We start from the raw sequence: 27,297 nt of genomic DNA, 5'->3' as shown, positions 1-27,297 counted from the left end.
TTATGATGAAAGTGCGTTTTTAAAAGAGGCTTAAAAATACTTAAAATAATAAGTCCAGTTTTGTACGCATTTGACTTTTTTTTTTTTTTATTGAGTCTACATTTTGGTATTTCAATCACTGGTATCATCACAGATTTTAAATCTAGTTCCAGACTTCTGAATCTGGAACCACTTTCAGAGATCTGAACCTGGAGTCTCAGATTTGTTCATATTGGTCTGGTGTTGTGCCCCTTGGCTGTGTAATATAAATAAGTTCTTTTATCAATTTGAAAAACATTTGTTTATTTGGCTAAAGCATTTTCTGAAGCCATAACAGCAGTATAGCAGAGTATGCAGCAAAAAGTACAGCCCGACCGATATGGGTTTTTGGGGGCCGATGCCGATATTAAAGTGAAAAAGAGCCGATTTATGAGCCGATATTTTGATTTTAAGAATGATTTGGATAGTAGACCCCTTTACTGTATAACACTTAGAACAGGCCAATATTGAAAACTAGTATGTATGTGGGCTATAAAACCTTTTCCTGAATGGATTATGTTAATAAAATCGATTACAGTCTCAAAAAGTGAACATGTAAACAATTGCACATCAATAAATATTTGCTACTGGAAGGTGCAACTTCAGCGGTCTGTAAACAGAGAGAGAATAAGCATGTGTATTTCACTTTACACATAATCTGCCATAATTTCAATGTAGCATATTCACATCTAGTTCATCCCTTTACCAGCACTCTTTAATTCTAACCAAAGCTACGTGAAACCATTTAACCACCATCGGTATAAATCATGCCGTCTAGGATACAGTGAGCTGCTGTTGAATGCATCTAATACTACAGGAATGTTTGAACTTTGAGATTTCATTTAACTAACGTTATAACTACAACCAGAGCCGTTACGGCTCTGACTACAGAGTTTCACATCTACAATGTCACAAAAAGAGGAGTTACAGGAAGCCGTGATTCTTGTTCAGCTCACATTTATTTACATGTCCGCTCTGGCTTAATCATTTCAAGCACGCCGACTAACTGCAGACAGGCGGCCTGAAGATATATTTAGAATACGTCAGAAACTATAGTTTAACGGCTCATTACAACGTTAGCGCTCCTCCACTGATAAACACAGCATTGGCTTTGTAGCTAACAAAACTGGATTTCCACTAGAAAAACACCACAATTTCCTTAAAATCTAATTTCCTAAGTGAATATTACCTTCATGGCATGCACCACAGCCTCAGGCTTCTGGACGCAGGACAGGTAGCCTGTGGCAGGAGAGGACTCGCTGGTTGGGAGACGGCCAGTACCCTGGGGCAGGACGAGAAGACAAAGGAAAAAAATCATTAAAATTTTTATAAAACAAGGTTTTGTGTCATTTCCTCCACAGTAGACAGTGCACAGCAAGAGAAAAGATGTGAGAGAAGGGGTGACCTGCGACAAAGGTTAACGGACAGGTCTATACCAACACAACAACTGGTGATCTTTCTCATCTGCTGTCACACATACTTTAACCCACGGAGCTCTTCATCTGAGCCACATCCAATAACCTTCACCCAAATTAAACCACGCTCTCCTTATAAGTGGGTGTTTGGTTCTGATTTAACAGAAGACTTTTCTTGTACTGTACCACTGGAAATGCCACCCCTTTCATCCCAACTCAAATCACCTCTCCTTCCCTTGTGTTTTTTTCCCTTTTTGCATTCACCCCGTTTTCAACTCCCAGCCAGGTCTGCTACCTGCACAGAGTGATTTAACCGGGTGTGATGGGAGCAGCCAGCCAGGAAGAGGACCCGGGGGGTTGCTTGACTCATCCTACCCCCCGGTTAGGATGAGACAGTGGCTCTCTGTTAGAGGGACACAGAGATCTCTGGGACACACAATGGCACTATTCACTGTAACCTGGCATCAGGGCCCTGCATTAGACACAGCTCCATGGCTCTGTTAGCCCGGGTTCAATTCTCTGCTCACTAGCGATGCATTTGTCAGCTCCCTCCGCACCCGCTGGCCCCATTTAGGTGCCAGAATGAGCCCACACAACCTCATAGCAGAGAAATAAAATAATAATCCCACTGCAGCCAAGAGGGATGTTTTGTGGAAACAGCCCAACAGTCTATTCACATCAAATCAACCACATGAAAAATTGATTTTTCTTCCGCTCGTCCTGCAGGTTACGGCCTGACAACTGCTCACATGACAACCGCAAGTTTGTATTTAATTTAATTACATTTATTTATTTCCTTAGCTGGTGAAAGCTCATCAATATGCTTTAACTGTGAGAGAGAAGAAAAGTTTTGCCTTTTTTTTTTACACAGGTAAAAAAAGTCAAACATGCCCTGATAGCATGGAGATGACAGTCGTTTGCCATAAGGTGCTTCATTCATGAGCTCTGATATCAGAAAATCATGGACAAAATGAAAAGCTTAATATGAATGTGGTTGTTTCTGGTATTAAGAAGGTTGCTGTTCCGCAGCATGCTCAAATGTCCTTTAAATGCACCAACAAGAGTTTTTAAAAACACTCCCTACCTGTAACTTGGGTCGAATTTAAAATCTTTTTATTTAATTGTGCTGAACAGTGGTAGAGTGTGCTATAGCACTGTACTTAAGAACTATTTGAAAGTACTCACTTTAATTTTTTGTACTTGTACTTAATATTTAACTTTTTATTTCACTACTACCTGAATTTATAAAATGTGATGCATTGTTTCATATTAAATTACACTGTATAACACTATAAAATGGTTACAAGCTACAACATGAAAACGCTGCTTACACAGTAAGCAATCAGTAATCAGACAATTTTATGACATACAAATAAAAAAAAAAATGAACACTGATAGGGGGCATTCTGCTGCATAATGAGTATTTTTACTTATGATGCAAGTGTATGTACTGCTGTTCATTTTTACATAAGATATTATGTGGACACAATTTACATTGTAATACTGCTACTTTGCTCAACCTTAAGTAAATTCTGCTAGTCTGCAAGGTGATTTTTAGAACATGCTAAAATGAACAGAAACAAGTGCTTGACTGGAAGGTTGGACGTTAATCTAAAAACATAGTTTGGAAAGTGGTGTGCAGGACTTTTATTTTGTAGGGTAAAATATGCAAAACCACTGGCAAGTTCCTTTAAAAAAGGGTTTCCCAAACCTCAGAGTAACCCTTGTCCTGCATGTTTTTGATCTCTCCCTGCTCCACCACAGCTGATTCAAACATTCAACTCGTTATGAACTCCTGACAGTACTTGACAACAAGCTGCTCATTCATCATTTAAATCAGCTGTGTTGGAGCAGGGAGGGATGAAACATGCAGGGCAGCACAGGGTTACTCCAGCAGAGGCTAGGGAAGCGATGCTTTCTTTAGAAGTATGGATAGGAGTGATATATAGAGAGGTAGACATTTGCTGCATGACACCCCCACGTTATTAAATGCGTCACCAAGGTAAAGTCCATATTTGTGAGAAAATCATATATAACAATCCTCTTGTTAAATACAAACATTTCCCTCTGAGTAAAGTGTGTCTCTTTTTGTTTAAGGTCACAGGAACACATGTGATGGCTTAATTTTCCATACTTGTCTTCTGCAGCAGACTTTGAAGTCAGATACAAACCCCCCTCCCCATGTAAATCACTGTCGCCTCCTTTTGATGCTCTCTTCTGTGGGTTAAAGCTATTATTTGAAATGTGTAAACACTCCCTGCTAGCATCCGGGCCGAGTGTTTCTGTTTATTTTGCACTGGAGCCATGCAGTAAAGAAACGGATTTGGACAGCGCAGAGACACAGCCAGCTCCGGGCAATGTTTACTGTTCATATGGATGTACAGTTGGGGATGACTTGCCTGTATAAACAGGCTTAAATTTAGGCCTTGTTGGATGGGAGGGGGGGGGGGGCGCGCGTGCTGTCAGAATCAATGGTTTGTAGTTTGAGCATACAGAATCAGAACTGACTGTTCAGTGTTTGTGAGAATCACCCAGGCTGGCCGCTTTCTTTCTCTATCCATCTTTTCGTTTCTTCTTTGTTGCTCATTTTCTATCTGACAGTCTCACGCACACTCACTGACCTGAAACTGGGCCCGAATGAGACAAAGGACTAAATATAAAAGATAAGTGATAGATTAGGATGGGTACACTCAACGAAGAGTCCAGTTTAATCAAATCCTGCCAGTAGTCTTTGTCCCCACATCTCACATCTTCTCTTACTCTCCATCTTCCAACAAGGGCTCACTCTCACACATGGATGAACTTCAGAGAGAAGCAATTGATCACCATACAGCTCAACATGAGTGCGTCTACGTGGAGTTGTCACAAAAACAAAGCCATCGCACGAAGAGGACATGAATCACAAGACTTAGTTGTTCTGTGCTGGATGCAACTGATTTGCTCATATCGTGTCATAAGCTTGCTGAAGTCTCTGCTGAAGAAAGAAGAAAGAAATAGTCCTGCATTTAATCGAATTATTTCTTTAAACTTAGTTGACCAGACATTGTAAATTTAAATATGACTTACTTTGTTTAATTTATATATGCAGGCAGAGAGGGAAATCGTTTTACGCCACCTAACCAAACTTATTTAATTTTGTTTGACATTATTAGCATTATGTTTCATATTTTGAGGTAAATCGTATTGTAGTTGTGAAATTTTATTTTAAACCTTCTTACTTTTATTTTATTAAACATAATTTCAAGTAGTCCTATCAGATATTTTAACCATATTACCTCTCACTCAATCAAAACAGGCAGTTGATGAGTATAAATATTAACAACTAATATCAATGTGATAACTAGGGGTGTGTGTGTGTGTGTGCGCGCTGCAACGTGTTTTTAATTTAGTAAAAACTTCAGTTAGTGAACATCAGATGTTATAGCAAAGGCTAAGTCTGAAGTTACGGACAGCTGATGTAACCAATTCCTGACCAAATGTAACTAAATGTAGTCACACAAATCCACTTCCACTTTCTAGTCTCAGTCAAAATGACATCAAATGAGCCAAAATTCACAGCTCAAGTCAATATCACGACCTTGTTTCATGTGAACCTGCACTGTGAAATTAAATGCGGGAAGACAACCATCAACTCAATTTGCAGTTTATCCTTCCTCCTGCAGGGAGAGACCTCTCCTTGGGTCAGGGTTCATTGAAATTATTGAACGGCACCAACCTCCATGAGGAGGCAGGTTTGACACACAAGCTTAAAAAGGTGTGAGCCGGCACTGAACGCAGTCAGCCTGCGCCTCGCACTCGGCCTGTGCTTAAAACACAGTACTGATTTTAACACCGGCAAGGTTCAGTCCTCTGGTTAGTGGGACAGTCCGGCTCTGACCTTCCTTAAGCAGTCAGAAAACAATTACCCAGTCTCTCCTCCACAGACACTGGCAGGGTCAGGGGTGGCGGTGGATTGTAGAGGATTATTACTTTCATAGTGGGATTCAGTTCAAACAGGCTCCAGTAAGGAGGAAGGGCGCTGAAGGGAGAGGATATGGGAGGAAGAAAAGGGAATGCTGACTCCTTTCTATCTCTCTTTCTTCCTGTGTGTGTGTATGTGTTTCACTTCCTGTCATGTGTAAGAGAGAGTGGGGTTGCCTGTGGAGGTGTAATTGGAGAGTTAAAAGTAAAGTGAATTAGAGCTGACTTGACTTGATTCCACTGTGGGTGGAGGCACTGGCACATTCTTCCCAACAATTAAATGCGTGTGTAAGTGTGTGTGCAGTTAAACCCTTTCTCTCGAAGACCACATTTATATAAGCAGTGGCATAGTGTTGGTCTACTACTATGACTGATTAAGCAGTTAGGTATGAGTGGGTATCCCTCAATGTGAGTCTTTGTATGTGCGCAGGGCGCACCCTTCTGGTGTGGGTGCCTGTATGTGTGTTTGAGTATGCGTGTCAGCCTCCAGGGTACTGACCATGTGCATGGCGTCCTGGCGCTGGGGCAGTGAGGACAGCTGGGACTCTGAGTGGTAGAGGGTCATTCCCTTCCTCAGTGCACGAAGGTCACCTGGGTTACACTGCTGATGGGTACAAAAGAAACACACAAACACAAAAAACAGAGATATTAGGCTTCAATGCCATGTCAATTGAAAATATGTTGGGGATTGCTTTACTTTATGCCAATTTATCCAAACCCTCAATCCAAAACCCAAAATAACATAATACACATAGGATCTTGTCTTTTTCCATCATTACTAGGACTAAAAATCCACGTATAAGCATCTGTTAGTGTTAATACAGTTACATTCCATTAAGACATTGCTTTATGTCACGACACGAAAAAATGTACAGTTGTCCAATAACCTAATTTATTGTCAACACAAACAGATGATGCAGATGAATTAGTGAGCAGACTTTTAGGTTCTGCCCTGTCTGTACTCAAAGTGATAATTAAAGTGGATGTGCTGTACTTAGTCAAAGCATCTGGTACTGACAGTCCATAGATGTATGGGATAGCACTTATTTTTAACATATGCATAATCATGACTCCCTTGCAAGTGTTGCAGGTCTTTTATTATTCTTGCTCAACTGTTTTGCACATGTAGACCTAAAAAATACAGATGTCATGTTGTAGTTGTTAGAAAATCCTTTTTTCCAGTCCAGTTTTAAAAGCGGGAAATGTATTTACAACAATAAAAAGGTGCCCTTTGCAAACTTTTGGTTCAAGGAAAAACAGTGTTGCTCACTTCCCAGGATGTAACTGAATCATCAAGAAGTGAATCAAGTTCAATTGAATCAAACCGATACCGGACTTTGTGAGTCGAAATCAAATCAAACTGGGAGGTCAGTGCCGATTATTCAGCCCTACAACACACACAAATATATCTGTGATAATTGACTATCCTCAGTGATGGTTCATTAAGGATCCTGAGGTTCTTTCTCCCTCCTACACTTGCACCTGCTCACACTGTCACTCTGACGCCTTTACTTCGAGCACTTAATTTGCACCGCTGATTTTTGTTTGTTGAGGCTTGCTACGCGAGTGGCACTTGAGTGCGCTGGGCTGTATCACGTTGTCTCATCATCGACGGCTATTACGCAGGGACAGAGTTGCTAAGATTTGTCCTCATTAGCAGGCAAAGACCACTGGTTCCCGGGAGCGGTAATCAGCCCAACTTTTCTCTGTAGGCAGGAACACGGCGACACCACTGTTCCTTATGACATTTCTCATGTCACGGACTAGTGTTCCCTCTGCGCGTGGCATGTAAACACACGTGGCTGCCTGGGAGCGATCAGACAAAAATAGCCCAATGAGCTGTGGGTGTGCGTTTATGAATGTGTGGACTCTGCCCGTGTATTATCTGTGTCGCACACACAGGTGCACAGTCACATCTACAGTTTGCACACACACACAAAGCTACAATCAGCATTCCCCTCGTCTGCTTTGTCCTTTGATAGTCCCCCTCCTCTCCTCTTCCAGTTCAGCATCCTGCCAATGTTCCTCTAACCTTTTACAATCCATCCCTTGGCACTTCTTGATCTATCCTTTGGGTTCCATATTCATGCCCTCAATTCTGTACCTTTGCTAACATCTCTGTGTCATTTCTCCAGGCTTCATTTCTGTCAGCAAGCTATACCCCAAATGTCATATCTGGAGGAGTGACATAAACACACAACCTGTCAACTGAATAGGAAGACCCAGCAAGATGAGAAATACTTTTCTCAAGTAGATTCCTGCTATGCTAAGGCAAGCTTTACAAACAAACCAACACACATTTCCAATTTTACTTCCCTTCCCGAGTTGACCTTGACTACTGAGACCAACAAAGCTATCTGTTAGCCAGACAGCCGGGGACAGTTGACCCTCTGCACTCTTCTCGGATAAAACTCGGGCCCCTCAGTCAATCCATCCATCACAATGTTCTCAGTGCTGACAGGGAGAAGCTGTGGACGTCACGCATCATTTCCTGTTTGAGTTACAAGGGGCAGGGGTGATGCCGCCTTGACTAAAAAGGGCAGAACAGAACAGATTTTGTTTAGTCTGAGTAACCTGTGTTAGACACTGGGTAGAGTCCGAACTTATATTTTTCCTTATCGTGCTTAAAATACTAGGACTAACTATCTCACTAACAACAATGCTTTTCTTTATTTCTGTGTGTTTCTTTTCATAAACTGGCGGGGTAAGGATGCTAATATTTGTGCCTGAGACTGCAGGCTGCACCCTCAGAGTTTTAGGACAATATGATGCATGTGCAATGTCTCAGACAGCATTTTCACTGCAAGCTGGCTGGAGTTGAGGGATTGTAGGTGAGCCTGTGGGGAAAGCCACAGTCTGCATCACACTTAAGTGAGTTAACAGACATGAGTAACTCTTGAAAGACATGGGAGATTCAAGTGGAACAAAAGGTAAAGAACAAATTGCGTACTTGCACGTGGTTGGGCATGTTTCAGTATGAGCGTGGGCGTGCACGTGCACACACACACCCGTCTTTCTCATTGTGTTCACACCTGTGCCACGTAGGCCCTTGTTAATATTCACCGTGGGACCTCGCTGGTAACTCCCTCTTTTCTCCCTTTAGTACAGTAAAGTCCTTCAGACAAGCTGGTTTGGAGGGACAACATTCCAGCACTAAGAGGCTATTGTTTCTTTCAGGCTCAGCACAAGTTCCACTGGGCCAGTTTCATAACACAGGAAGTTAGGCAATATGTCCATTGAGGCAACTAATCCATTGCAACAATTCCACCTGCTAGTATTCAGACACATTGGTAAGTAGGTTATTGCATAAGAGTCAAGTGTAATAGTAAATTCCATTTCTATTTTCTCCATAACTTACTTGAGTACACTTATGTTTGCATTACCAATCTTACAATTCAGTGGAAAGCAAAGTTTATTAATGACACAATCATCAAGATAGTATTTTTTAACTCCAGACATTCCTTTATTCTCCAGGTGCACTTACACAGCAGTTGTCAGCCATGCATTATTGATACCTGGATATACCTGTGTCGCCCCCGTATCTTAAATTATTCAGCCCACCAGACGTCCCGACAAGTCAGGAAAAGCGTGTGTCATTTATGCACCAAAGCACAATGTAGCATTCATTCACCTAGGGTACCTCGTACCAAACACGGACTGCGCTGTGCAAAACAGCTCCAAGGACAGAGAAAGGCTTTCCTGCCAAAAAAGGTCACATACAAGCAGGGCTCATTCATTAGCATAGCATGCTAGCAGAGCATAACAGGGACTGTACACAGAAGCGACACCTCTATAAGGTAATGCAATCCAATTCCTTCAGGCTTATAACACGGACACTTTTCCACAAAAGTGATTCAGTCCTGTTGTAGTGTTTGAGGCTGCACTTTGTTATATTGGACTGTATTTTGATAGGCAAAATATTAATTACAACACTAAAGTACCTGAATATGGCCATGATCATATATTTTAACATTCTGGGAAATCGCTCATTCACTTGGCGAATTAGATGAGAAGATTGATACATCTCCCATGTCTGAAAATATGAAGCTACAGCCAGCAGCCAGTTTAGCTTAGCTTAGCTGTCCAAAGGTAACAAAACCTGCATAGCAGCACCTCTAAAGCTCACTAATTAACATGTTATATCTTGTTTATCAAATTGTGCAATAATAAATAATTGACTCCACCTCAACATATTGTTTTTACATTTTTTTTGTACAAATTAAACAGGATATTACGTGCTGTTAGCTTTAGATGAGCTGGCAAGCTGACTTTTCTTACCTTTGGACAGAACCTCTTACCCTGTCTGTAGTCTTTATGCTAAGCTAAGCTAACCAGCTGCTGACTGTAGCGACATATTTAGCATACAGATATGAGAGTGGTATCAATCTTTTCATCTAACTCTCTGCAAGAAAATAAATAAGCGCATTGCCCAAAATATAAACATTACTACAGAACTGATCCAGCACCTGTGTGAAAGTGTCAAAATAAACTCAACATTATTCCATTCCAACGTTACAGCAAAAGATTGGACTGCATTGTACAGGTGTTGCTTTAACTGTGTCCACCCACTGCATATGAGAAAGCATCAAGCTCAAAGCTGTGAAAAGGTCCCAACACCAAACAGGTAACAGTGAAAAGGCAAAAGAGGCTCAACCTGTTGACCAGCAGAGGAGCGGACGAACATTTCGGAAAGTTACCTTTTTTGTCTGTATCTGTGATAAACTATACCGGTTATAAGCCTAGGGAGAGACAAACACAATAGCGTATAGGTTCATTATTTGACTATTGTCTATTGGTTGCTGTGTTCTTCCTAGGCTCCACATAAGATGAAGATACTGTAAAAACAAAAAGACTTTTAAGCTTTTATAGAGGAGTATTCTTATAAATAGCAACACAACTGTCTTATATTTTGCAATATTCGATTAAAAGTGTTCCTTTGCTACTGTAAGTTTTATCACTTCTGCCCACTCCAACCTAAAAATCTAAAGAAAAGAAAAAGAAAAAAAACTTTCACTTCTAATGTGAACAAGGAGTATTAGCCAACTTTAAGAAGCAGGGTGAAATTATATGTCTTGACTGCTGTGAGACGATGCATAGCACCTAATTGTAGCAGCTAAGGGCTAATTATGAGGATCATTTAGGCTTCGTATCAGTGATTCCAGCCTCCACTCTTTGCCTACACATGTTTCTATAATTGGGGAAAGAGATATCACTTTCTTAAAAAAATTAATAAAGGTTTTGAATCCAACAGACTTTAACCTGTGAAATTCCAATCCGACTGTCTGCAGCCTGACTTGCATTCAAATGATATGAAATCATAAAAAAGAACAAATTATGTATAAAAGACGATGTATGATTATTTACCAATAATTAATGAGCCATGTTGTGTTCCACAATTTGATCCCCGTAACATGGTCCATTCAGATTTATCAGTTGTAAATTATAACTGTGAGTCCACCGTTTTTGGTTGTGTGAATGTAACCCACACACCTCTGCTGACTGACATGTGAACTCCAAGTGAACCAGAGCAGAAATTCACCCCCTCCTTTTCGCACTCCCACCTCCACTCACTCAGCCCTCCATCCTCCAAATTTGGGAGAAGTCAGAGCAAGGTCAACTTTGGGAGAAATGCTTTACTCTGTCACAGTCACTTAATGCCTCTTTCCCCTCTTCTTTCCTCCTCTCATCTCTCCTCCCACTCCCACAGTTCGCCTCAGGGGCTAACATCATTGCTCGCTACTGAAGCTTACTGACTCCCCATGAATTAAACATAGATAAACATATTCTCCAACTAACAGGCAGCCTGTTGTGAGGGGGTGGCTTCACAGAGGCATCAGGCAACTGCTTTATCTCATCACAGCAGCCTATCACATGTTTTGGGGGAGTTGGAAAGTTGCACAGGTGAGGGTGAGAGTAGTGAGGGTTCAAATAGCAGTGGCCTGGGCTAATAGTGCGACTGGACCATTTGCAATAGCGTTGACATGTACAATACAGTGTCTGTTGTGTGTGTGCCTCACCTGTGAGAGAAGCTTGCTGTTATCATCCTCCAGGATCCGCACTTTAGTCTCCAGCTGCCGGATGTAGTTGGAGGAGGAATCTGGAGGAGAGAGAGAGAAGAAAAGAAGGGAAAGAGAGGTGATTAGCATTTCAAAGTCCTCAAACAGAAAACAGGTAGGCACGGCCACTAGAGCAAAAAGGACCACATACGGCTTGAAAGTTTGCTGTGCGCTCTGGGGGAGCCAAAAAACAATTCTCCAATTAGGAGTTTACATCATGGCTCAAGTCTAACATTTAAATATGTACAATATTTTGTGCTTTTTTTGAATAGTGATCTTTTATTTTAAAACTCCCTTCACTTAAAATAATTAGTTTTGCAACCCAAAAACAATATGCAGAAGTCTGATTTAGCGGTTTGCTGTTCATGATTTAGCACAGTGGTTCTCAAACTTTTTCACATCAAGGACCCCTAAACTGACATATTAGACCATGGACCCCGTATCTTCGATAAGACTTTGTCCCAAGGTCCTTCATCTGATTGCATTTTTGCTTTTAGATGTTTTATTACAGACCAAAATGGTCATACATTCTGTCTTTATGTTTCTTATGGACCCCCTAAAACTCTCTCAAGGACCCCTGGTGGTCCCCAGAACCCACTTTAAGAACCATTGATTTAGCATACTGGACCACACGTTTACATTTCTGGCCTAAGTATCAGCAGGTAATTGAGAGGCCCTGATAGACAAAACAGTATCAGAGAAATTAATTAAGAAGAAGGGCTCCAATTTACCCATCTGTCACTTTACAACTAATAAAATATTTTTGTCTAAAAAAGTGTCTGAAAAGAGTGAACAAGACTCTAAATCCATGCTAGCGGCTCTCAGTCTCAGTCTCACTAAAGCCACTAACAGCTAATTTTATTTTCAATCAATCTGTCGGTTATCTTTATGAAACAGCAAATCACTATTTCCCAGAGCCAGTGTTACATTGTCAAATTGCATGTTTTGACTGACCAACAGTCAAAAAACAGGATATTCAATTTACAAATCCTAAAAAACAGAGAAAAGCTGAAAACAGCAAATATTAAGCATTGATTCTTATGATTCCTTCCTGGCGAATAATTTTCTATGTAGTGACAGATTGATTAACCAACTCACTGTTTAAGCCCTAAATTTAAGCTGCTAACTAATGCTAGAGCTATTCTGCAAATCCATCTACCATGTATAATATCTTGTACAAAGCCCTCATGTGCTAAAAAAACTAGTTGTAGCCTGATGTCAAGGGTCAAGCACTGAGTGTTCCCACCCAGATTAGTAGAGCTTGACCTAACTTTTGACCTCATACTTTACTGCGGCCATGTCCCAGTTTGGCCCACATTCCCCGTGCCACTCATCGTGAAACAGACAGTGTTATATTTGAGATTCACTACAAAATCTCTATATTGTGTACACCTGAAAAACAAGTGGCCTAATTGCACCGCAGAGATTCCCCCAACTGTTGTTGATCCTGATAAAGTAGCATTCTGCAATAACATGAATCAACTCCACCGAGTTCAAACCAGGGACAGGAGCTGTGTGAAGCGTGGAGGTGCAGCCTGACTCAGTAGGTGGCACAGAGCCTGTTATCTAAAAAGACATGTTTAATTTACAGTGAGATCAAAGCCGAGGTACGCACAGGAACCGCACTCCGGCAACTAGTCGGGAGCACACAAGTGCGCACACAGCTTTATTTTATTTTGTTTTCTAAGTGGAGGTACAGACAGACAGAGAGTGGAGAGGGTGATGGGAGGTATAACAAAGCCAGTGGGGATGCTGGTTTGTGTTCAGATGCAGATGAAAAGCCACTGCTGTAGGGTACCACACACACACACACACACACACACACACACACACACACACAAATCACAGTTTGTTGCATCAGTGAGTCATTCTGACATTAGTTTGGTTATATTTAACTGACCCCAACAGGTTTACCCAACCTGTTCAAGGTATTCAAGTAATCCAGTTGATCAGCACTTTGCAACCAGGGGGCGCTATTCTGCATAAATTCAATATTAAAAACTTTAAATGCTAAATAAAAAAAGTGGGTTTTCACAGCTGAACAGCAGACTTTTTGTGAAATTCAGAGACGAGCGCTGTGGGCTCTCTCAGTACCGAGCCTGTCCTCTCACTTCAGCATCAATCCAAGTGCTCCGCGTCATTAATGCACATGAAACCTGCCAGCCTTTGTTCAATAATATAGGAGAGGATGATGACGGATGTCGGTTTCTTGTGTGCATGTACACATGTTAAAAAGCATGACATGCATCAATGTGACCCCAGCATCACAAATGTCTCTTTTGAAATAAGTTAGAAACAGAATCACCTATTTATTAATCTAATCTTTTCACATAAATTACAATATTATCCTTTTCCCAAGACCTGAGGGCAAACAGGTGAGTGACAGTATCCCAAGCAGTGCCCGCAGGCCTACATTTGTCCAGCCCCTTGACTTTTTAGGAGGTCCTGTGCAGACAGTGATGTCAGTTGGCTGTTTAGATGGCAATTGGACAGCTAGAGGAGGAGGCTGCAGTGGCCAGAGCTGGTAATCCTCTCTTCATGCCTTGTGACCCCCTAATCTGGATTCATCTGCTGGCCTGACCTGCGGCCAGATCTGAAGCCGATTAGGATGAAGGTTCCTCAGCCTTCAGTCATCACCAGCACACTCAACAACAAAGAGAGAAGCACCAGAGAGAGAGGGTGGGGTGAATGTTCATTGCTTTTTATCCCCCTCCTCACTTGTGTGTATATTTAGATTACTTACAGAGATTGAGATCTCGCCATCTCTAATCCAATAAACTCAAAAGTGATCTGAGTCTGTCAGGCTTATTTTTATCTCCTTAGAACGGAATTAAACAAAAAAAATCAAGATAAGCAATCAAAGATAAATATTGATATATAGCGCAGGCAAAATTGGCCTAAAGTGAGGAATCTGAGTGAGAAAGTCTCGTCTTCACATAGCACAGCACCATGTCTCCCTTCCACTCGCCATCTCGAAGCCTTTGATTTATTATGTTTCAATCTCAATACCGCATCACTTCAGCATCACACATGATATGATTAAGTGGTCCTGCGTGAACATGTGCACATCTACCGTGGGAACACTCACAGGAACACACACCATGCGCAAATGCCTCGACACCTCCCCCAAACACACAACCACACACACTGTACACATGGCCAGAGCCGCAGGGATCTGCAGCGCCACCCTCTCTTTAACACCCAGTTCCTGAGAGTCATCCTGGTGAGAGAGGGGTCAGGCAATTAAACTGTTCCCTGGATCCCCAAGGCCACTCCTCCATCTTTATATTCCCTCCATCCCTCCGGCTTCACATGCTGTCCTTGCTGCTCCTCCATGAAGCAAGAGGAAAAGCAACAGATCATACGGGGATCGCGTAGCTGAGCCACAAAGATTACCCTGCAAAACTCACAGCCCTGCATCTACTCTTTTATCCATAACAAGCACCCTGGGAGAGGCCATTATTACTTATACATAACCTGAACGCGATCTTAAGAGCCGATAAAATGAGTACAAGGCACTGTGAAGTAATAAGAAAGTAAAAGTGTCCAACTAAGCAGCAAATAGTTCAGAGAGGGAGGGGAAACCTTGTCCTTACAGTACAATGCACAAGTAAGCTATTTTTACCTCTGCGCAAGTGTTGTTTACCCAATGAACTGAGCTGATGTATCTTAATGTGAGAGCATGTGTGTATTTGAGTGTGTGCGCAGGACAAAAGGTGACGCAGACAGTGGCGCGAGTCCATCCCCCTCCCTGCACGTCACTTTGTATCACGTCAGTGCCGCGGTGACCCACTTCCAGGAGCCACTCCCTCCTTAACTCTGCTCCACTCCCCGTTTCCTTCTCAGTCTGTTTCATTACATCCCTCTGCTTTGACTTCTCCATCTGTTATATTTCTTTACTGCTCTTAAAAGGTGTGCAACCATTTGGGAGACTGGTCAATTGATTAACTTAGCTTTTTTTGCTAATTTTTTACCAGACAAGTTAAACGGAACGAAAGCCGAGCTCCCAAAAACTTGCCGCAATCTTCTAAAAGGTCATGACCTCAACTGGTTCTTCTTTGTGTCCCACTGTGCTCCAAACATCCTATCCCCATCTGTCCATTACAGCTCACTTTGCTTTTGCACCATGCCACAGTTACTCAGCATCACATTGTTTGCAAGTTTTGTCAGATGACTGAAGAACTGAAACTGCATAAGAAGGTGTTGTTGATGTGTTACAGGAAATAATCCCAACTGCTTGTCCTATCCTAAGTTTCAAAGATAATATTAATCCTATCCTGTGTCCTATCCTAGAACTGTAACTTTGATTCTTCAGTCGGCACTTGCCCTGTCACGCCTTTTTGTGGTTACAATGTATATAAGACTGTAAGACTAAGTCTCACTTCACTTGTCACTGACTAGCTAGCTTGCTGTAAAGGATGAGAAAAGACTGCCATTCAATTTTAGAGGAGGCATAAATCGTGTCAGTGGAGGAGAGGAAACCCCACCTTTTTGGGAAGCTTTCTTCCAAATTATCGGACAAAGATCTGAATGGACATAGGACATTGATCAAAATTCAAAATGAATGGTCTTGGCAATCAATATATACCCATTAATACATGGTCCGGGAAATTTCAAGCATCATCTATGGTTTCATTTGCCTTTAAAATCATTATATTTAGGTGTTGATGTTGTTCCCCATCTTCACTGTAATTACCATACAGACTTAACAAGAGTGGTGCTAGGGCAATAAAACAATTCATTATCACAATATAATTTTCCTCAATAACAAAGTAAAAATCACCCTTTAAACTTGAAAGAAGTAATGATTTGATAATTATCGATATCGAATGGTATATTGCCCAACCCTATTTGGAATGTAGGACAGCGTCTGTGGCATCCTAATTAACGATTCCTAACTTAGGAAATTCTTCAGTTAGGATGGTTGTGTAATAGCTTAACTCCTATCCTAAAACAAGATAGGATTTTTTTTTATTATTATTATTATGTAAGGAAACATGTTTCTGTAATACCAGAAATCCTAAATGTCATCCTAAAGAGACAAGATAGGATTTCAGACTTATAAAGTTTCTGTGATAAGGCCCTTTAAGGATAAGCATGAAAGTAAATTCTTGACCTCAGTGTCCACTATCTTTTTCCAGAGCATTCAACTGTATCACACAGTATTCATCAGTGGATAGAGTTTGCTCAGTTGTCATGAGTAGGAAATTCATCTGTCAGGGAATACTGTGTTATTGTTAAACGACTAGACAAGCTAGTAAGTAGTCCTGGAGTTGGGTTAGTTTAGTCAAATCCACATCACAGGCTTCTTAAAAAAGGACCAGAGCAGTGTGTTCAAGTTTAAGCTCCTTAACTACAAATCACATGTATATTACATTTTGCAGACCATTTTCAAATGGATTTTTGAATGTATTTTTCATACCAATCCAGGCAGCTATTGGTTTCTATTAATTTCCCAATGATATAAACAGCAGTGGACTCTGCTAAAAAGACCAAAACAATGAATTGTGTGGCCAAAGCCTGATGTATCTTTTTCCTCTGTGCCATAGGCGTTGTTTCTCAAAAACACATAAATGGGGGAAGTCAGAAAGTATTGAGAGACAGACTGTGCATTTTTGGTTTTGGTCTTTTAATGGAATTTATTGACAATAACCTACCTGGATTGGTAGGGAAAAAAACACATTCACACAGTGTTTGATATATGTGTTTATATACATGCTTGATGTTGGATAATGTGGGATATTTTTAATAGCAGTCCCTTCGTTGTTTCTAGTTTGCCTTTCCACCTCTACATTTGTTCTTTCTCTAGGTGACACCCTCTCTCTATATACAACTTCAACTCCCAGCATGGGGCAGTAGGTGGGACTGAGTTTATTGGAGTTCAAGGTAGGCCACTCTTTTGGAGCAAATTAGGAAGTACAGGCATAAAGCATGAAGCCAGGCATGCTGGTAAAGGGGGTGCAACAAGAAATAGGATGGATTAAAATTAGACCACACATGTACGAATTGACACTGGGCATTTAGCTGATACTGACGGGATTGTTACAATTAGAGCAAAACCAGCTTCCTTTCGCTGTTGACTCCAAGGTCTCTGCTACTTCAAAGTAAAATTGTATGGTTAAAAAGGACCAGGCTTCCCTTATGTTTTCAAGTCAGATCCCATGGCTCATAGAAGCCTGAAGTGAATTGAAATCACTCTGCTTTTGTTACTCCTGGCTCAGCTCTGGCTTTCATCTCAAATTCGCAGCTGTATCACAGTGTTTTAGCACAGAGACATGGATATTCTCTCAGTGATGTGAGTACTTGTGTGGAGAATGAATGAGTGCTTATATGCAGAATTTGTAAGCTGGGGAATGCATGTGGGTTGCATGGGTGTCTAAGTTGACTGTGTGTGTGTGTGTGTGTGTGTGTGTGTGTGTGTGTGTGTGTGTGGGGGGGGGGGGGGGGAGCAAACAAGAGGGTTTATGTGAGAGAAGGGATTTTTAAACCCAACTGTGATTATACTGTATGTGTATATTTGTGTGAGTATGTGTACTCAAGGCAGGACATTGGGTCAATTACCTCAAGATGTTGAAGAGAGAGCAGGAACAGTCTAAACAGCCTCCCTCTCCTTTCTCTGCACCAACACCCAAGTCAAAATACAGTGAAATCCATGAAATCTTACCTCACTGGCAACAGAAAGTCCAATTTATCATACAACGGGATCTCCATTAACCAGCAACTTCAAAAATCTCTAAAAAATCTGAGAATTTGACAGAGGCCACCTTTAAAACTGAAGGAGGGAAAAAAGACAAACAGCGAGGGAAAAGGGAATGTGAAGAGAGAAAAAGAAACAAAGAAGGAGAGAGGCACTACTGCCTCTAGTCTGACATTGGCATCAGTCTGGTGAGCAGGGTTTGAGGGAAAGGAAGAGTTTGATTGCTGTTACATTGGGCTTGCAACTCTTTTTAACCAAGTTAGTGGTTAATCTGTTGGTTATTTTTTACGATTGTTAGCTAGCTAATTAACGCTAACTTTGTGAGTTGGCTGAAAACGCCATAAGTTATCCAGCTGACTTTCTAATGTTTCACTTTTACAAGAGAAGATGAAGGCTAACCAATGACTTTGGGAAAAGTAACGCGGAAGAGTTTGGCAGTTTTACTGGAGTGTAAACTTCACCCCAAAACCAGTAAAAGGCAGGACAGAGCAGCTAATATTTACATTTACATATAGCACACTGCTGGCTTGGATAAATGCCAAGCTTGACAGGCTTGCTATGTCTACGGTTGCTAGGTTATAGTATCATTGGATTGGGCTTTCATGTAATGGACTAACTTTTTCAGCTCTATGTTGTGTATTTTCTACTATCAGAGAAGGCTACACATACCAGCACACTCCAGAGGAATGATATGTGCCATATGTAGGTGTACATAGGTATGTGTTGCATTTCTGCATGGGTCTAATGCATGCATTTGCACCTGTACCTGCAACCCCTTCTTGTGTGTCTGTATGAACTGTATGTGTGTGTGTAATCATCCATGTGCTTGGCCAGCATGCCAGTGCATGTCTATGTGTGCATCTCTGCTTGGCTGCCTAGTGCTCGGTCATAGCCAGAGAAAGCCGACCAGAGGAACCAGAGTCGAACAAGTTAAGTGGGCACCCATGCTGCATTAATGAAGGGGATGGCAGAACCTGGCAACCCAAGCACGTAAACCACGGGCCCCTGGAAGGGCTTCAAAGGCTCGACTGGCTCATCAGCTGGCGGGGAGCTAACCCCATCTGACAAGACATGGCACCCACTCTAAGGGAGAAAAAGCGCCTGACCTCCCCATGCACTCTTCGGGGTGTGTGTGTGTGTGCGTGTGTGTGTGTGCGCGTGTGTGTAACAAGACCTGTTTTTTCATGTGCATGTTTCTAAGTGCGTGTGTATCTCTGCATGGTAGAAGCACAATATTACTTTATGCTTGAAGAGAGAAAACTCATGCTGAGTGACTAGTGTGAAAGTTAAACTTCCAAATGGATTACACTTCAAAAGCACGGCTTGCGTGTGTATCAACAACTCTTGAAAGATTGACCAGGTGAAATCAGCTTTTTAATCATTTGCCGCTTATCAACAGCGAGGCCAAACGAGGCTTACTAACAACCATGGACAGCTCAGTTGGGTTTTAACTCCGCACTGAATGCATAATGTGAAGTAACAGACCATATGGGAAATCGTCTGTGTCAAAATCCAAAACTGTTTGAAGAGATTTTGCCTTGAGGAGTTTTTAGTGACCTAAATATTTAGTACACTTGCATCATGCCATAGTGTTGTGAAGCCCCTTTTGGTCCAGCAGTGGAAACAATACTGCTAATTGGCTGTGAGGGGACCTTGACCATATGAAAATACAGAATATACAATCTGTGTGTTCACTGTTAGAGAAATACTTCAATTGTGAATGTTTTTTGTCTATTGTCCTTGCTACTTTGGCTAAACTGTTTACTTCGAAAGCCATTTCTAAATAAGCACCTTAACAGTTAAGTTAGCTTTCATGCCTTGGATTAATCTAAATTAGTGCTGAAGAAATTAGCCGATTAGCCAATTACATTCAACCAACAGAAAATTCCCTGTTGATCGCTGAAAAATAATTGGCTTTAATCAATAATGAAAAGAATGGTAAATTGCAGCCCTAATCTAAAGCTAAAGTCAGACTGTTGAAATTGTACCTGACAAGAGTCTCTCAAGTCTAATCAGTCAGAGCGTACTATCCTCAGAGCAGGGACTTATTTGCCACCTGAAACTATCAGACAGAATTCAATGTTGTGTTTTCCTCCGTCAAAACGCAGGTTCCTCAGAAGGTTCTTATCCTGTAGATGATGGTCCAGCTTTCCAACTAGCCAGTAAAAGAACTTCGATGGGGTGTCAAACACAGATTGTAATGTATATATCCTTCATTCTGGTATTCTGTATAATGAGATATAGAAACATTCTCCATGTGTCCAGAAGAGTTTCCTGCTCCCAGGATCCAAGCTGAACCTCATTTCCTCTCATATTTCCCAACATCAATCAATCTGTCTGTCTGGATATAAACAGACTGATGTTGATGAATAATCAACTTCATCTAATTACACACGATAACCACAGCATGTTAGGTATGTATTTACACCCACTGCAGTCATGTAGAGTTCTGTGGAGGTCAGCTGGGGCTCTTTAATGTACCAAACGTTGTTAACGTCTATATTGAGTGGAAATTGAAGGCCAGTGTAAATCTCTCGTGTCTATCTATTGATCAGTCCGTCAACGTCAACAGATAGAGACCTTTATTTATAGGTATTCCCGCAGACGTTGCTATCACACATCCTGTCCGGCAAAGCGACGCGTCCCTCCCCTGTCTCCTCTGCTCGTCGTCACCACCCTTGCAGGGTCAGCGCACGCCTTCACATGCCCGCAGCTGCGTGTGGCTGGCTGAAAATGTGTCTATGTATGTGTGATGTTAGTGTGCGTCTGTGATTACGTGCGTATGAGCCCATGTGTTAATGTGTGTTAAAAGTTCGCTCATTATGTGTGTGTGCGCGTGCGCGCAGTTGGAAACTTGTCTAAAACCTTGTCAAATGTTTTAAAAGATGCACTGCTTGACCACAGCACAACAATCAAACAGCAGTGCCACATCTTATTTGTTTTGTAGATGATCAGACCTCTTTTAAGACTAGTGCCCTATGCCCTTAATCTTTTGATTAGGCTAGAAGATTGGTAATCCGGCAGCCAGTTGGGTTTAATCACATAAAATCAAAGCTGTGGGTTTATATTTGGTCCACACCCTTATGTGTATGTATATGTGTGTGTGTTTGGGGGGCTATTCACTGTGAAATAAAACAGAAAAAGATTGCTGACATTTGGAGATGGATTAGCTAGGAGCTATTGTTTGTCTGTGTCATTTATGTTATGTTGCAGATGACCTTTCTTAACAAGCTTTCAACCTTGTATTAAACACGTGAATAAGAACAGAACCCAAGCTACATTTAAAACATCATACCTTGACTAGAGTCTGTGGTGTTGAACTTGAGCTACTGGGTAAAAATACACTAAACTGGAGTACATGAAAGCCTTTCTGGAACAGGTGTGCTAAGACTAGGGAACGATTCTGTTCAGTATATTCTTATTCCAAGAAGACGTAAAAAGCCTCTCGCTATGTCACACTCCGTGACACTCATGGCCCCTTGACACTGAGAGTCAAGGGTAATAACTCCTGACTGATTCAGGGATGGGACACTACATTCCCCTGGATTAGTCAACCTGATAGATTTTCTGCTTGCGTAGAAGAACATGGTCGCAGATCACTGTGGAATACATATGCTACAGTGCTTATCCCTTATTTGTTTTAAAAAGTAGTGCCCAAAATCTGCACAATCCCTTTTGTTTAAACACACACAGCTATTTAGATGGGATGATTTATTGTGGTGATTTCAAGCCTTTTGCTAGCAGGAATTAGGAATACTTACTTGTTGGTTATATTGTAATTAAAATCATGCCCTTTTCCACAAAAACATTTTTGAAAATGTCAACCAAAGCAGCAATTCAACATAGCAGATACGTTGATATGTTGCCTATAAACATCTGGATGTCATCAACATGATACCCATGAAAGGCTTTGCAGAAGATGCTTAAGAGATGGCTGGCTTTACCTCGCACAACCCACAACCCACCGCAGTGTGTAAACAAACACCAGAGGGCATTGTGGGTAGAGAACGTCCTCCCAGAGCCCATGGCCCTCTTTAACCTCATTCCTCTCCCCGTTACCACGGTTTCACCGCCACAAACCCCATGGCAACCCATTTACATAAATCTGCATGCCTCCCCGTTCCTTTAAAAGCCTGTCTGACTGACTGCTGAGCTGGCAAAGGTTGCGCTTATGTAAGCACAGTCGAACAGCTAGCAGTTAGATGGTAAACACAAAGAATGTTCCTTCAATAAGTATAACCCTGAAACTCCTTTATTATCGGCCTCTGAAAATCCCATCTGCCATGTGGGTTCTGATGCAGTCTGCAAACTGTGGGCTTTTTCCAATCCAGAGAAAATAACCTTTTCTTTCCAGTGACATCATCTAGTGGTTTCATTACTGTTTACATGAATAATAACGACCTCTGATTTCATTCTAATGCAAATCAGAGTGAAAGGGGAAACAGGCAAGATTCAACTTGTGGCTCTATTTTTTTAAAATCCAAGTGCTGACAAAATCTTTCTCTGGTGTTTTGGTTGACTATATGTCTGAGCAAAGCATTTCCTGTGACAGCATGCACGAAATCCCACAAATGACTCTGTAAAACAACACCAGTTACAATAGCTCTCTGATCTAAATTAAACAAAATAAGCAACTGCATTTTCTGTGGAGTTAATGGAGAGATTTCTATCCGCAAGACAAAACCCATCCATTCACTGGTGTCATCTAGAGCTTTACCAACTATTAACCGAGCACTGACGGATAAAAGGGTTCTCCGAAGGGCTATTAGCACAGTAATTGCCACAAAGAGAAAGAGATCTTACATAAGAGCTGTCCAGATAGACGGTTATCTCATCCCAACCGCGGCTAAAATTGGACTGATGTTGGACTGGAGTTCCATAGCCTTTGACTCGCCCTGACAACAGTGTTTTGAGATGTGGTGAAACTAAGCCAAGCCGACAGTGCTTATACTCTGCTGTTGTCGGCAAAGAGGCCATTAGAAAGGAAACAGGAGAATGAGAGCAAGATGTACATACAGTAGGGATAAGGAGACAAGAGATACTGTGCCGACAGGACACAGAAACAGGTATATTAACAAGAGGATTCTATTATATCCCATTATGAATGGTTAGCGATGGTTTAGGGCTAGACTGCGCAGCTTCATTTCAGGTCTCCAATACAAAAGAAAAAAAGGCTAGCCAGGACTCATTATCCATGTCACTGAATTTACCCCCCGGGAAGTTTTCTGAGTGATTTTTGAACTCAAAATCACTTCAACCTACTGGCAAAAAAAGACCAATGAATCAGGCTTTCAGTTGCAGACATCCTCATGCTCCTCTGCAGGGCAGAACAGTCTGAAAGATAACCAAACCGGGACACTGTGTTAACCCCCCCCCCCCCCAAACATAAAATGTTCTTGTAAGAAGCAGCAGCAGCAAAATAACATTTTAATCTCACAAGTGTCTGCACACACTGTGCCAACAGCATGCCGCTTCAGACTGAGGAAAGAGAGAAAGCACGTGTGCATCTGTGTATGTTTGTGAGTGTGAAAGATGGAGTCAAAGGTGTGAAGCATCACAGAGAGGAAGAGTCAAGTGAGCGTAAATGCCAACGACCTTTTAAGAGGTAAACTTTACGAGCCACGACAAGCAAACATTAGGTCTGCCGGGCTGCACCGGGAGAATGTTTCCTTAACACGTCTCCTGTTTGATCAGACCTGGCAAGCATTCCCAAGGTGTCTGATCTTGTCTAATTGTTTCCAGTTTAAGCTGACCCGGGACACAGTGTGCCCTCCAAAATGGTCTGTCTGTCTCTTCACAGCTCTGTATCCATGACACCTGTCCTTTAATCCCTGGGCGGGGTGCTCAAAGGATTAGTCGTTTCATCAATGGACAGAAAAATAAATGAACAACAACTTCACAGAGTAGTCAAGCAAAATAAAACATTTGTATGATCCAGCTTCTACAATGTGACAATTAGCAACTTTTCTTTATCTCCTATCATTAAGTGTGTTTCAAACCACCTGTTTTTATGCACATTTTCAATTTGCACGTAAAAATACTTCAATGGAAACGCCACAAAATTGAAAGAAAGTTGAAATATGGCAACAAAGTATTTACGGTTGGCTAAGGGGAAAATTTGGTATATTTGTGTATTGAAACAAAACTCGACAAACGGTAACACGTCAAGTGATGAAAACCTAGCGACAGATGGAAACATCCAATTTGTGTGGAGCAATGAGGCGACTGCAACAATACATGAAATTAAAATATGCTATATTGATATAGCCCCCCACACACACACACGCTCGCTCAGTGTGCTGGCAGAATGTGTGTGAGAGCTCTGCAAAGTATACAATCAATAAAACAAGTTGCAACTCAACCTAACACAGCTCCAACCGTGACAGTGATTACTTACAACAGTAAACATTTAATTGCAGCTAATGAATGGCTTCATCCAGCAGCGTTGTTACAAACATTCACCCTTTCTACACCCTTAGGGCAATAATGACAGTTACAACTACTGCTGCTGCCCATGTCAAATTTTGTGCATTACAGTTGATGGGATGACAGACAGGATTATAGCATTATATATATCCTGTAGCCAGTGGAGGTGTGTGTGTGTGTGTGTGCGTGCGCGCGGGGGGGGGTACATTATACACTGTGCTGTGGTATAACTGCCTCTTCAGCACTGAAACGCTCCATTCTTTTAATAGGCCTTAACCCCACCTCTGACTTTATAGCCATTAGCTTTATTAGTGCCCAACCACCCAACGCTCACGTACACATACACAGAGGGGAGAATGACGGGAACAAATTCCATTAGAGGCCTATTGGTTTACAGCCAGATGGTTAACCTGCCCTGAATAAATCTGATAAAGACTACTGTACAGCAGGACTCTATCTCTCTCTCTCTCACACACACACACACACACACACACACATATATAAATAACTCATGAAGCCTAATGGAAACTCATCAACCAGTAATTTTATTATATTAGACCTCCCTGACACCCCATCGTCAGGTCGTCAAGTCTCTCACTTCATGATGCATGGCTATCATTTACACATTTACACAGCGGGGTGGTTGCAGAGGCAGTTTGGTTTGATAAATCCTCTGATGGGGCAGAATCATAAGCAGGCCTCATCAATCTAACAGCAGCTGCCTTTGAAGATTTTTTGGAGTCAGAAATGCAAAACAGCAAAATGTGTTCCCAAACTATGAAATAAAACTGTTTGTGACTGGAAAATTATAGCAGCTGTGGCTGAGGCTGATATGCTGCCACTGGATTCCAAAGCCACTGAACGGTGGGTTGAATAAAACACTTGGGCTACTGCGTAAATAGTAAAGACAGGGAACATTTGAAAGGAATTTAAGGAAATCGACAATCTTGCACAGCGGTGCACCGAGAACAACTTATTGCTCAACGTCAGCAAAACCAAGGAGCTGATTGTTGATTTCAGAAAAAAGGAGGCAATCAGTAGAGCTGAGGTGGAGCAGGTGGAACAGTTTCAGGTTCCTGGAAATCAGCATCACAGAGAACCTGTCAAGGTTATCTCACTACACCACGCTGGTGAAGAAAGCTCAGAAACACCTGTATTTCTTAAGGAAACTTAAGAAGGCAAAATTCCCGTGCAAAGTTCTTATCAACTTTTCCAGAGAAGCAACAGAAAGCATCCTGACTGGAATCATCACAAACTGGCATGCAATGTGCACGGCCCAGGACCGGAGGGCTCTGCAGTGTGTGATTAAAACCACTCAGACGCCAATCTACTGAGTATCAGTGATATGAGGGAGGTGAGGTGCCTGCGCAGAGCCTAAAGGATATTAAAAGACAGTACCCACCCAGGTACCACCTGTTCACCCTACTGCCGTTTGGCAAGAGATACAGAAGTATCTGCTGCTGTACCACCATGTAAAATAGTTTTATTTCTATGATTTATTATTTACTACTTAATCTCATTATAAAACCCTGTGTTATAAAATGATTAATAAGTCTACCTTGTAACCCTGTATCATGTTGAATGAAGCAACATTCAGCCTGCTCCAGTAGACAAAAGCTAGCTCGCTTAGTTAACTAATATACTGCTTGTGAATCGTAAAGCAATAGTTGAGAAATACGCTTAATCGCTTTCTTGCAGACAGTTCGATGGGAAGATTAATACCACCTCTCTCCTGTACATTAATTATAAGGCTACAGCACACAGCTCATCCGCTTATCTTAGCAAAAAGACAGGAAACAATGGGAAACCACTAGTCTGGCTTTGTCCAATGGTTACGAATCTGCAGTCTACTAAAAGCCAGCCAGCATACCTTCCTTACCTTTGCAGCCACAGACAAAAGGCACCACAGATGAGTCAACAGCAAAAGCCAGACTAACTTTTCTTCGAACGGTGCAGTTGGGTCAGACAATGCTTGGCCTCCACTGTCTGCTGCGGAGCCAGCTGTCCAGTGGGAGCTGCTGCGTCAGCTCACATTAGCTGCGAGTGACACAGATCAGAACGAGCCAGCGGTGACCAGGTGGTGGTCCCTCTGACTCAATGGATCTTACTAACAGTCCCATGGTGAATCGGAGGGCCAACTGTCCATCACTGAGTGGTAAGTGGTAGAAGAAACCACCATGGGTGAAGAGATAGTGTGACAAAGGAAGAAGGGAGGAACAGGCTGTACAATTTCTGTGGAAATTCTATAGTTTACTACAAAGTAATTCTGAATTTGTAACTGAGGGAGGTTTGACAGAGGCTAAAATCAGTGCTACGCTGCTCTAAACAAGGCTTTAGCTGTTTTTTGCCTTTTTGTAAATGGGGGGTTATCAAACCTCTAATCATCTTACTGTAAAAGCTCCAGATTAGCAAACAGGAACATATGCCAGCTCTTTGTCCTCCACATCGATTTCTTGCTTCTCTTGCTTAATATTTTATGAAGTCATCATTTTCAACAGGTGGAGGTTTTTCCGTTTAGAGTTTTCCTTTGCTCTAAAGACATGCAGGTTAGGCTAAATGGTGACTGTAAATTGCTCGTAGGCGTGTTAGTCAGTCGGCCTATGTGTCAGCAGCACTGTGATGACTGGAGACCTGTCCAGGTTTGACACCCATTGTGTGTTGGGAAGTGTTCCAGCTTCCTGCAACCCTTTGCAATGTGGAATGGATGGATTATTGATTATCTGTG

The 27,297-nt window shown here is 41.8% G+C and overlaps 1 protein-coding gene across 5 annotated transcripts in view; it reads right to left on the bottom strand.

The window, feature by feature from the left end:
* Positions 1-27,297, bottom strand: part of ccdc85cb (coiled-coil domain containing 85C, b) — a 44,628-nt gene that overhangs the window by 3,632 nt on the left and 13,699 nt on the right. Inside the window, exons 2-5 of one of the 5 annotated variants that reach the window (XM_038726393.1) lie at positions 11,411-11,490; positions 10,091-10,132; positions 5,893-5,997; positions 1,208-1,300 (exon numbers count right to left, since the gene is read on the bottom strand). In XM_038726393.1, the coding sequence (XP_038582321.1) occupies positions 1,208-1,300; positions 5,893-5,997; positions 10,091-10,132; positions 11,411-11,490 (320 nt within the window). The other 4 variants (XM_038726394.1, XM_038726396.1, XM_038726395.1 and 1 more) reach the window with 4 other exon arrangements.

This window comes from Micropterus salmoides, unplaced genomic scaffold, assembly GCF_014851395.1.
Source record: "Micropterus salmoides isolate LMB-PRFRI ecotype aquatic unplaced genomic scaffold, ASM1485139v1 Ms_hic_scaffold_18, whole genome shotgun sequence".
Classification (NCBI taxonomy): Eukaryota; Metazoa; Chordata; class Actinopteri; order Centrarchiformes; family Centrarchidae; genus Micropterus; species Micropterus salmoides.
This window is presented reverse-complemented; position numbering and strand designations above follow the sequence as displayed.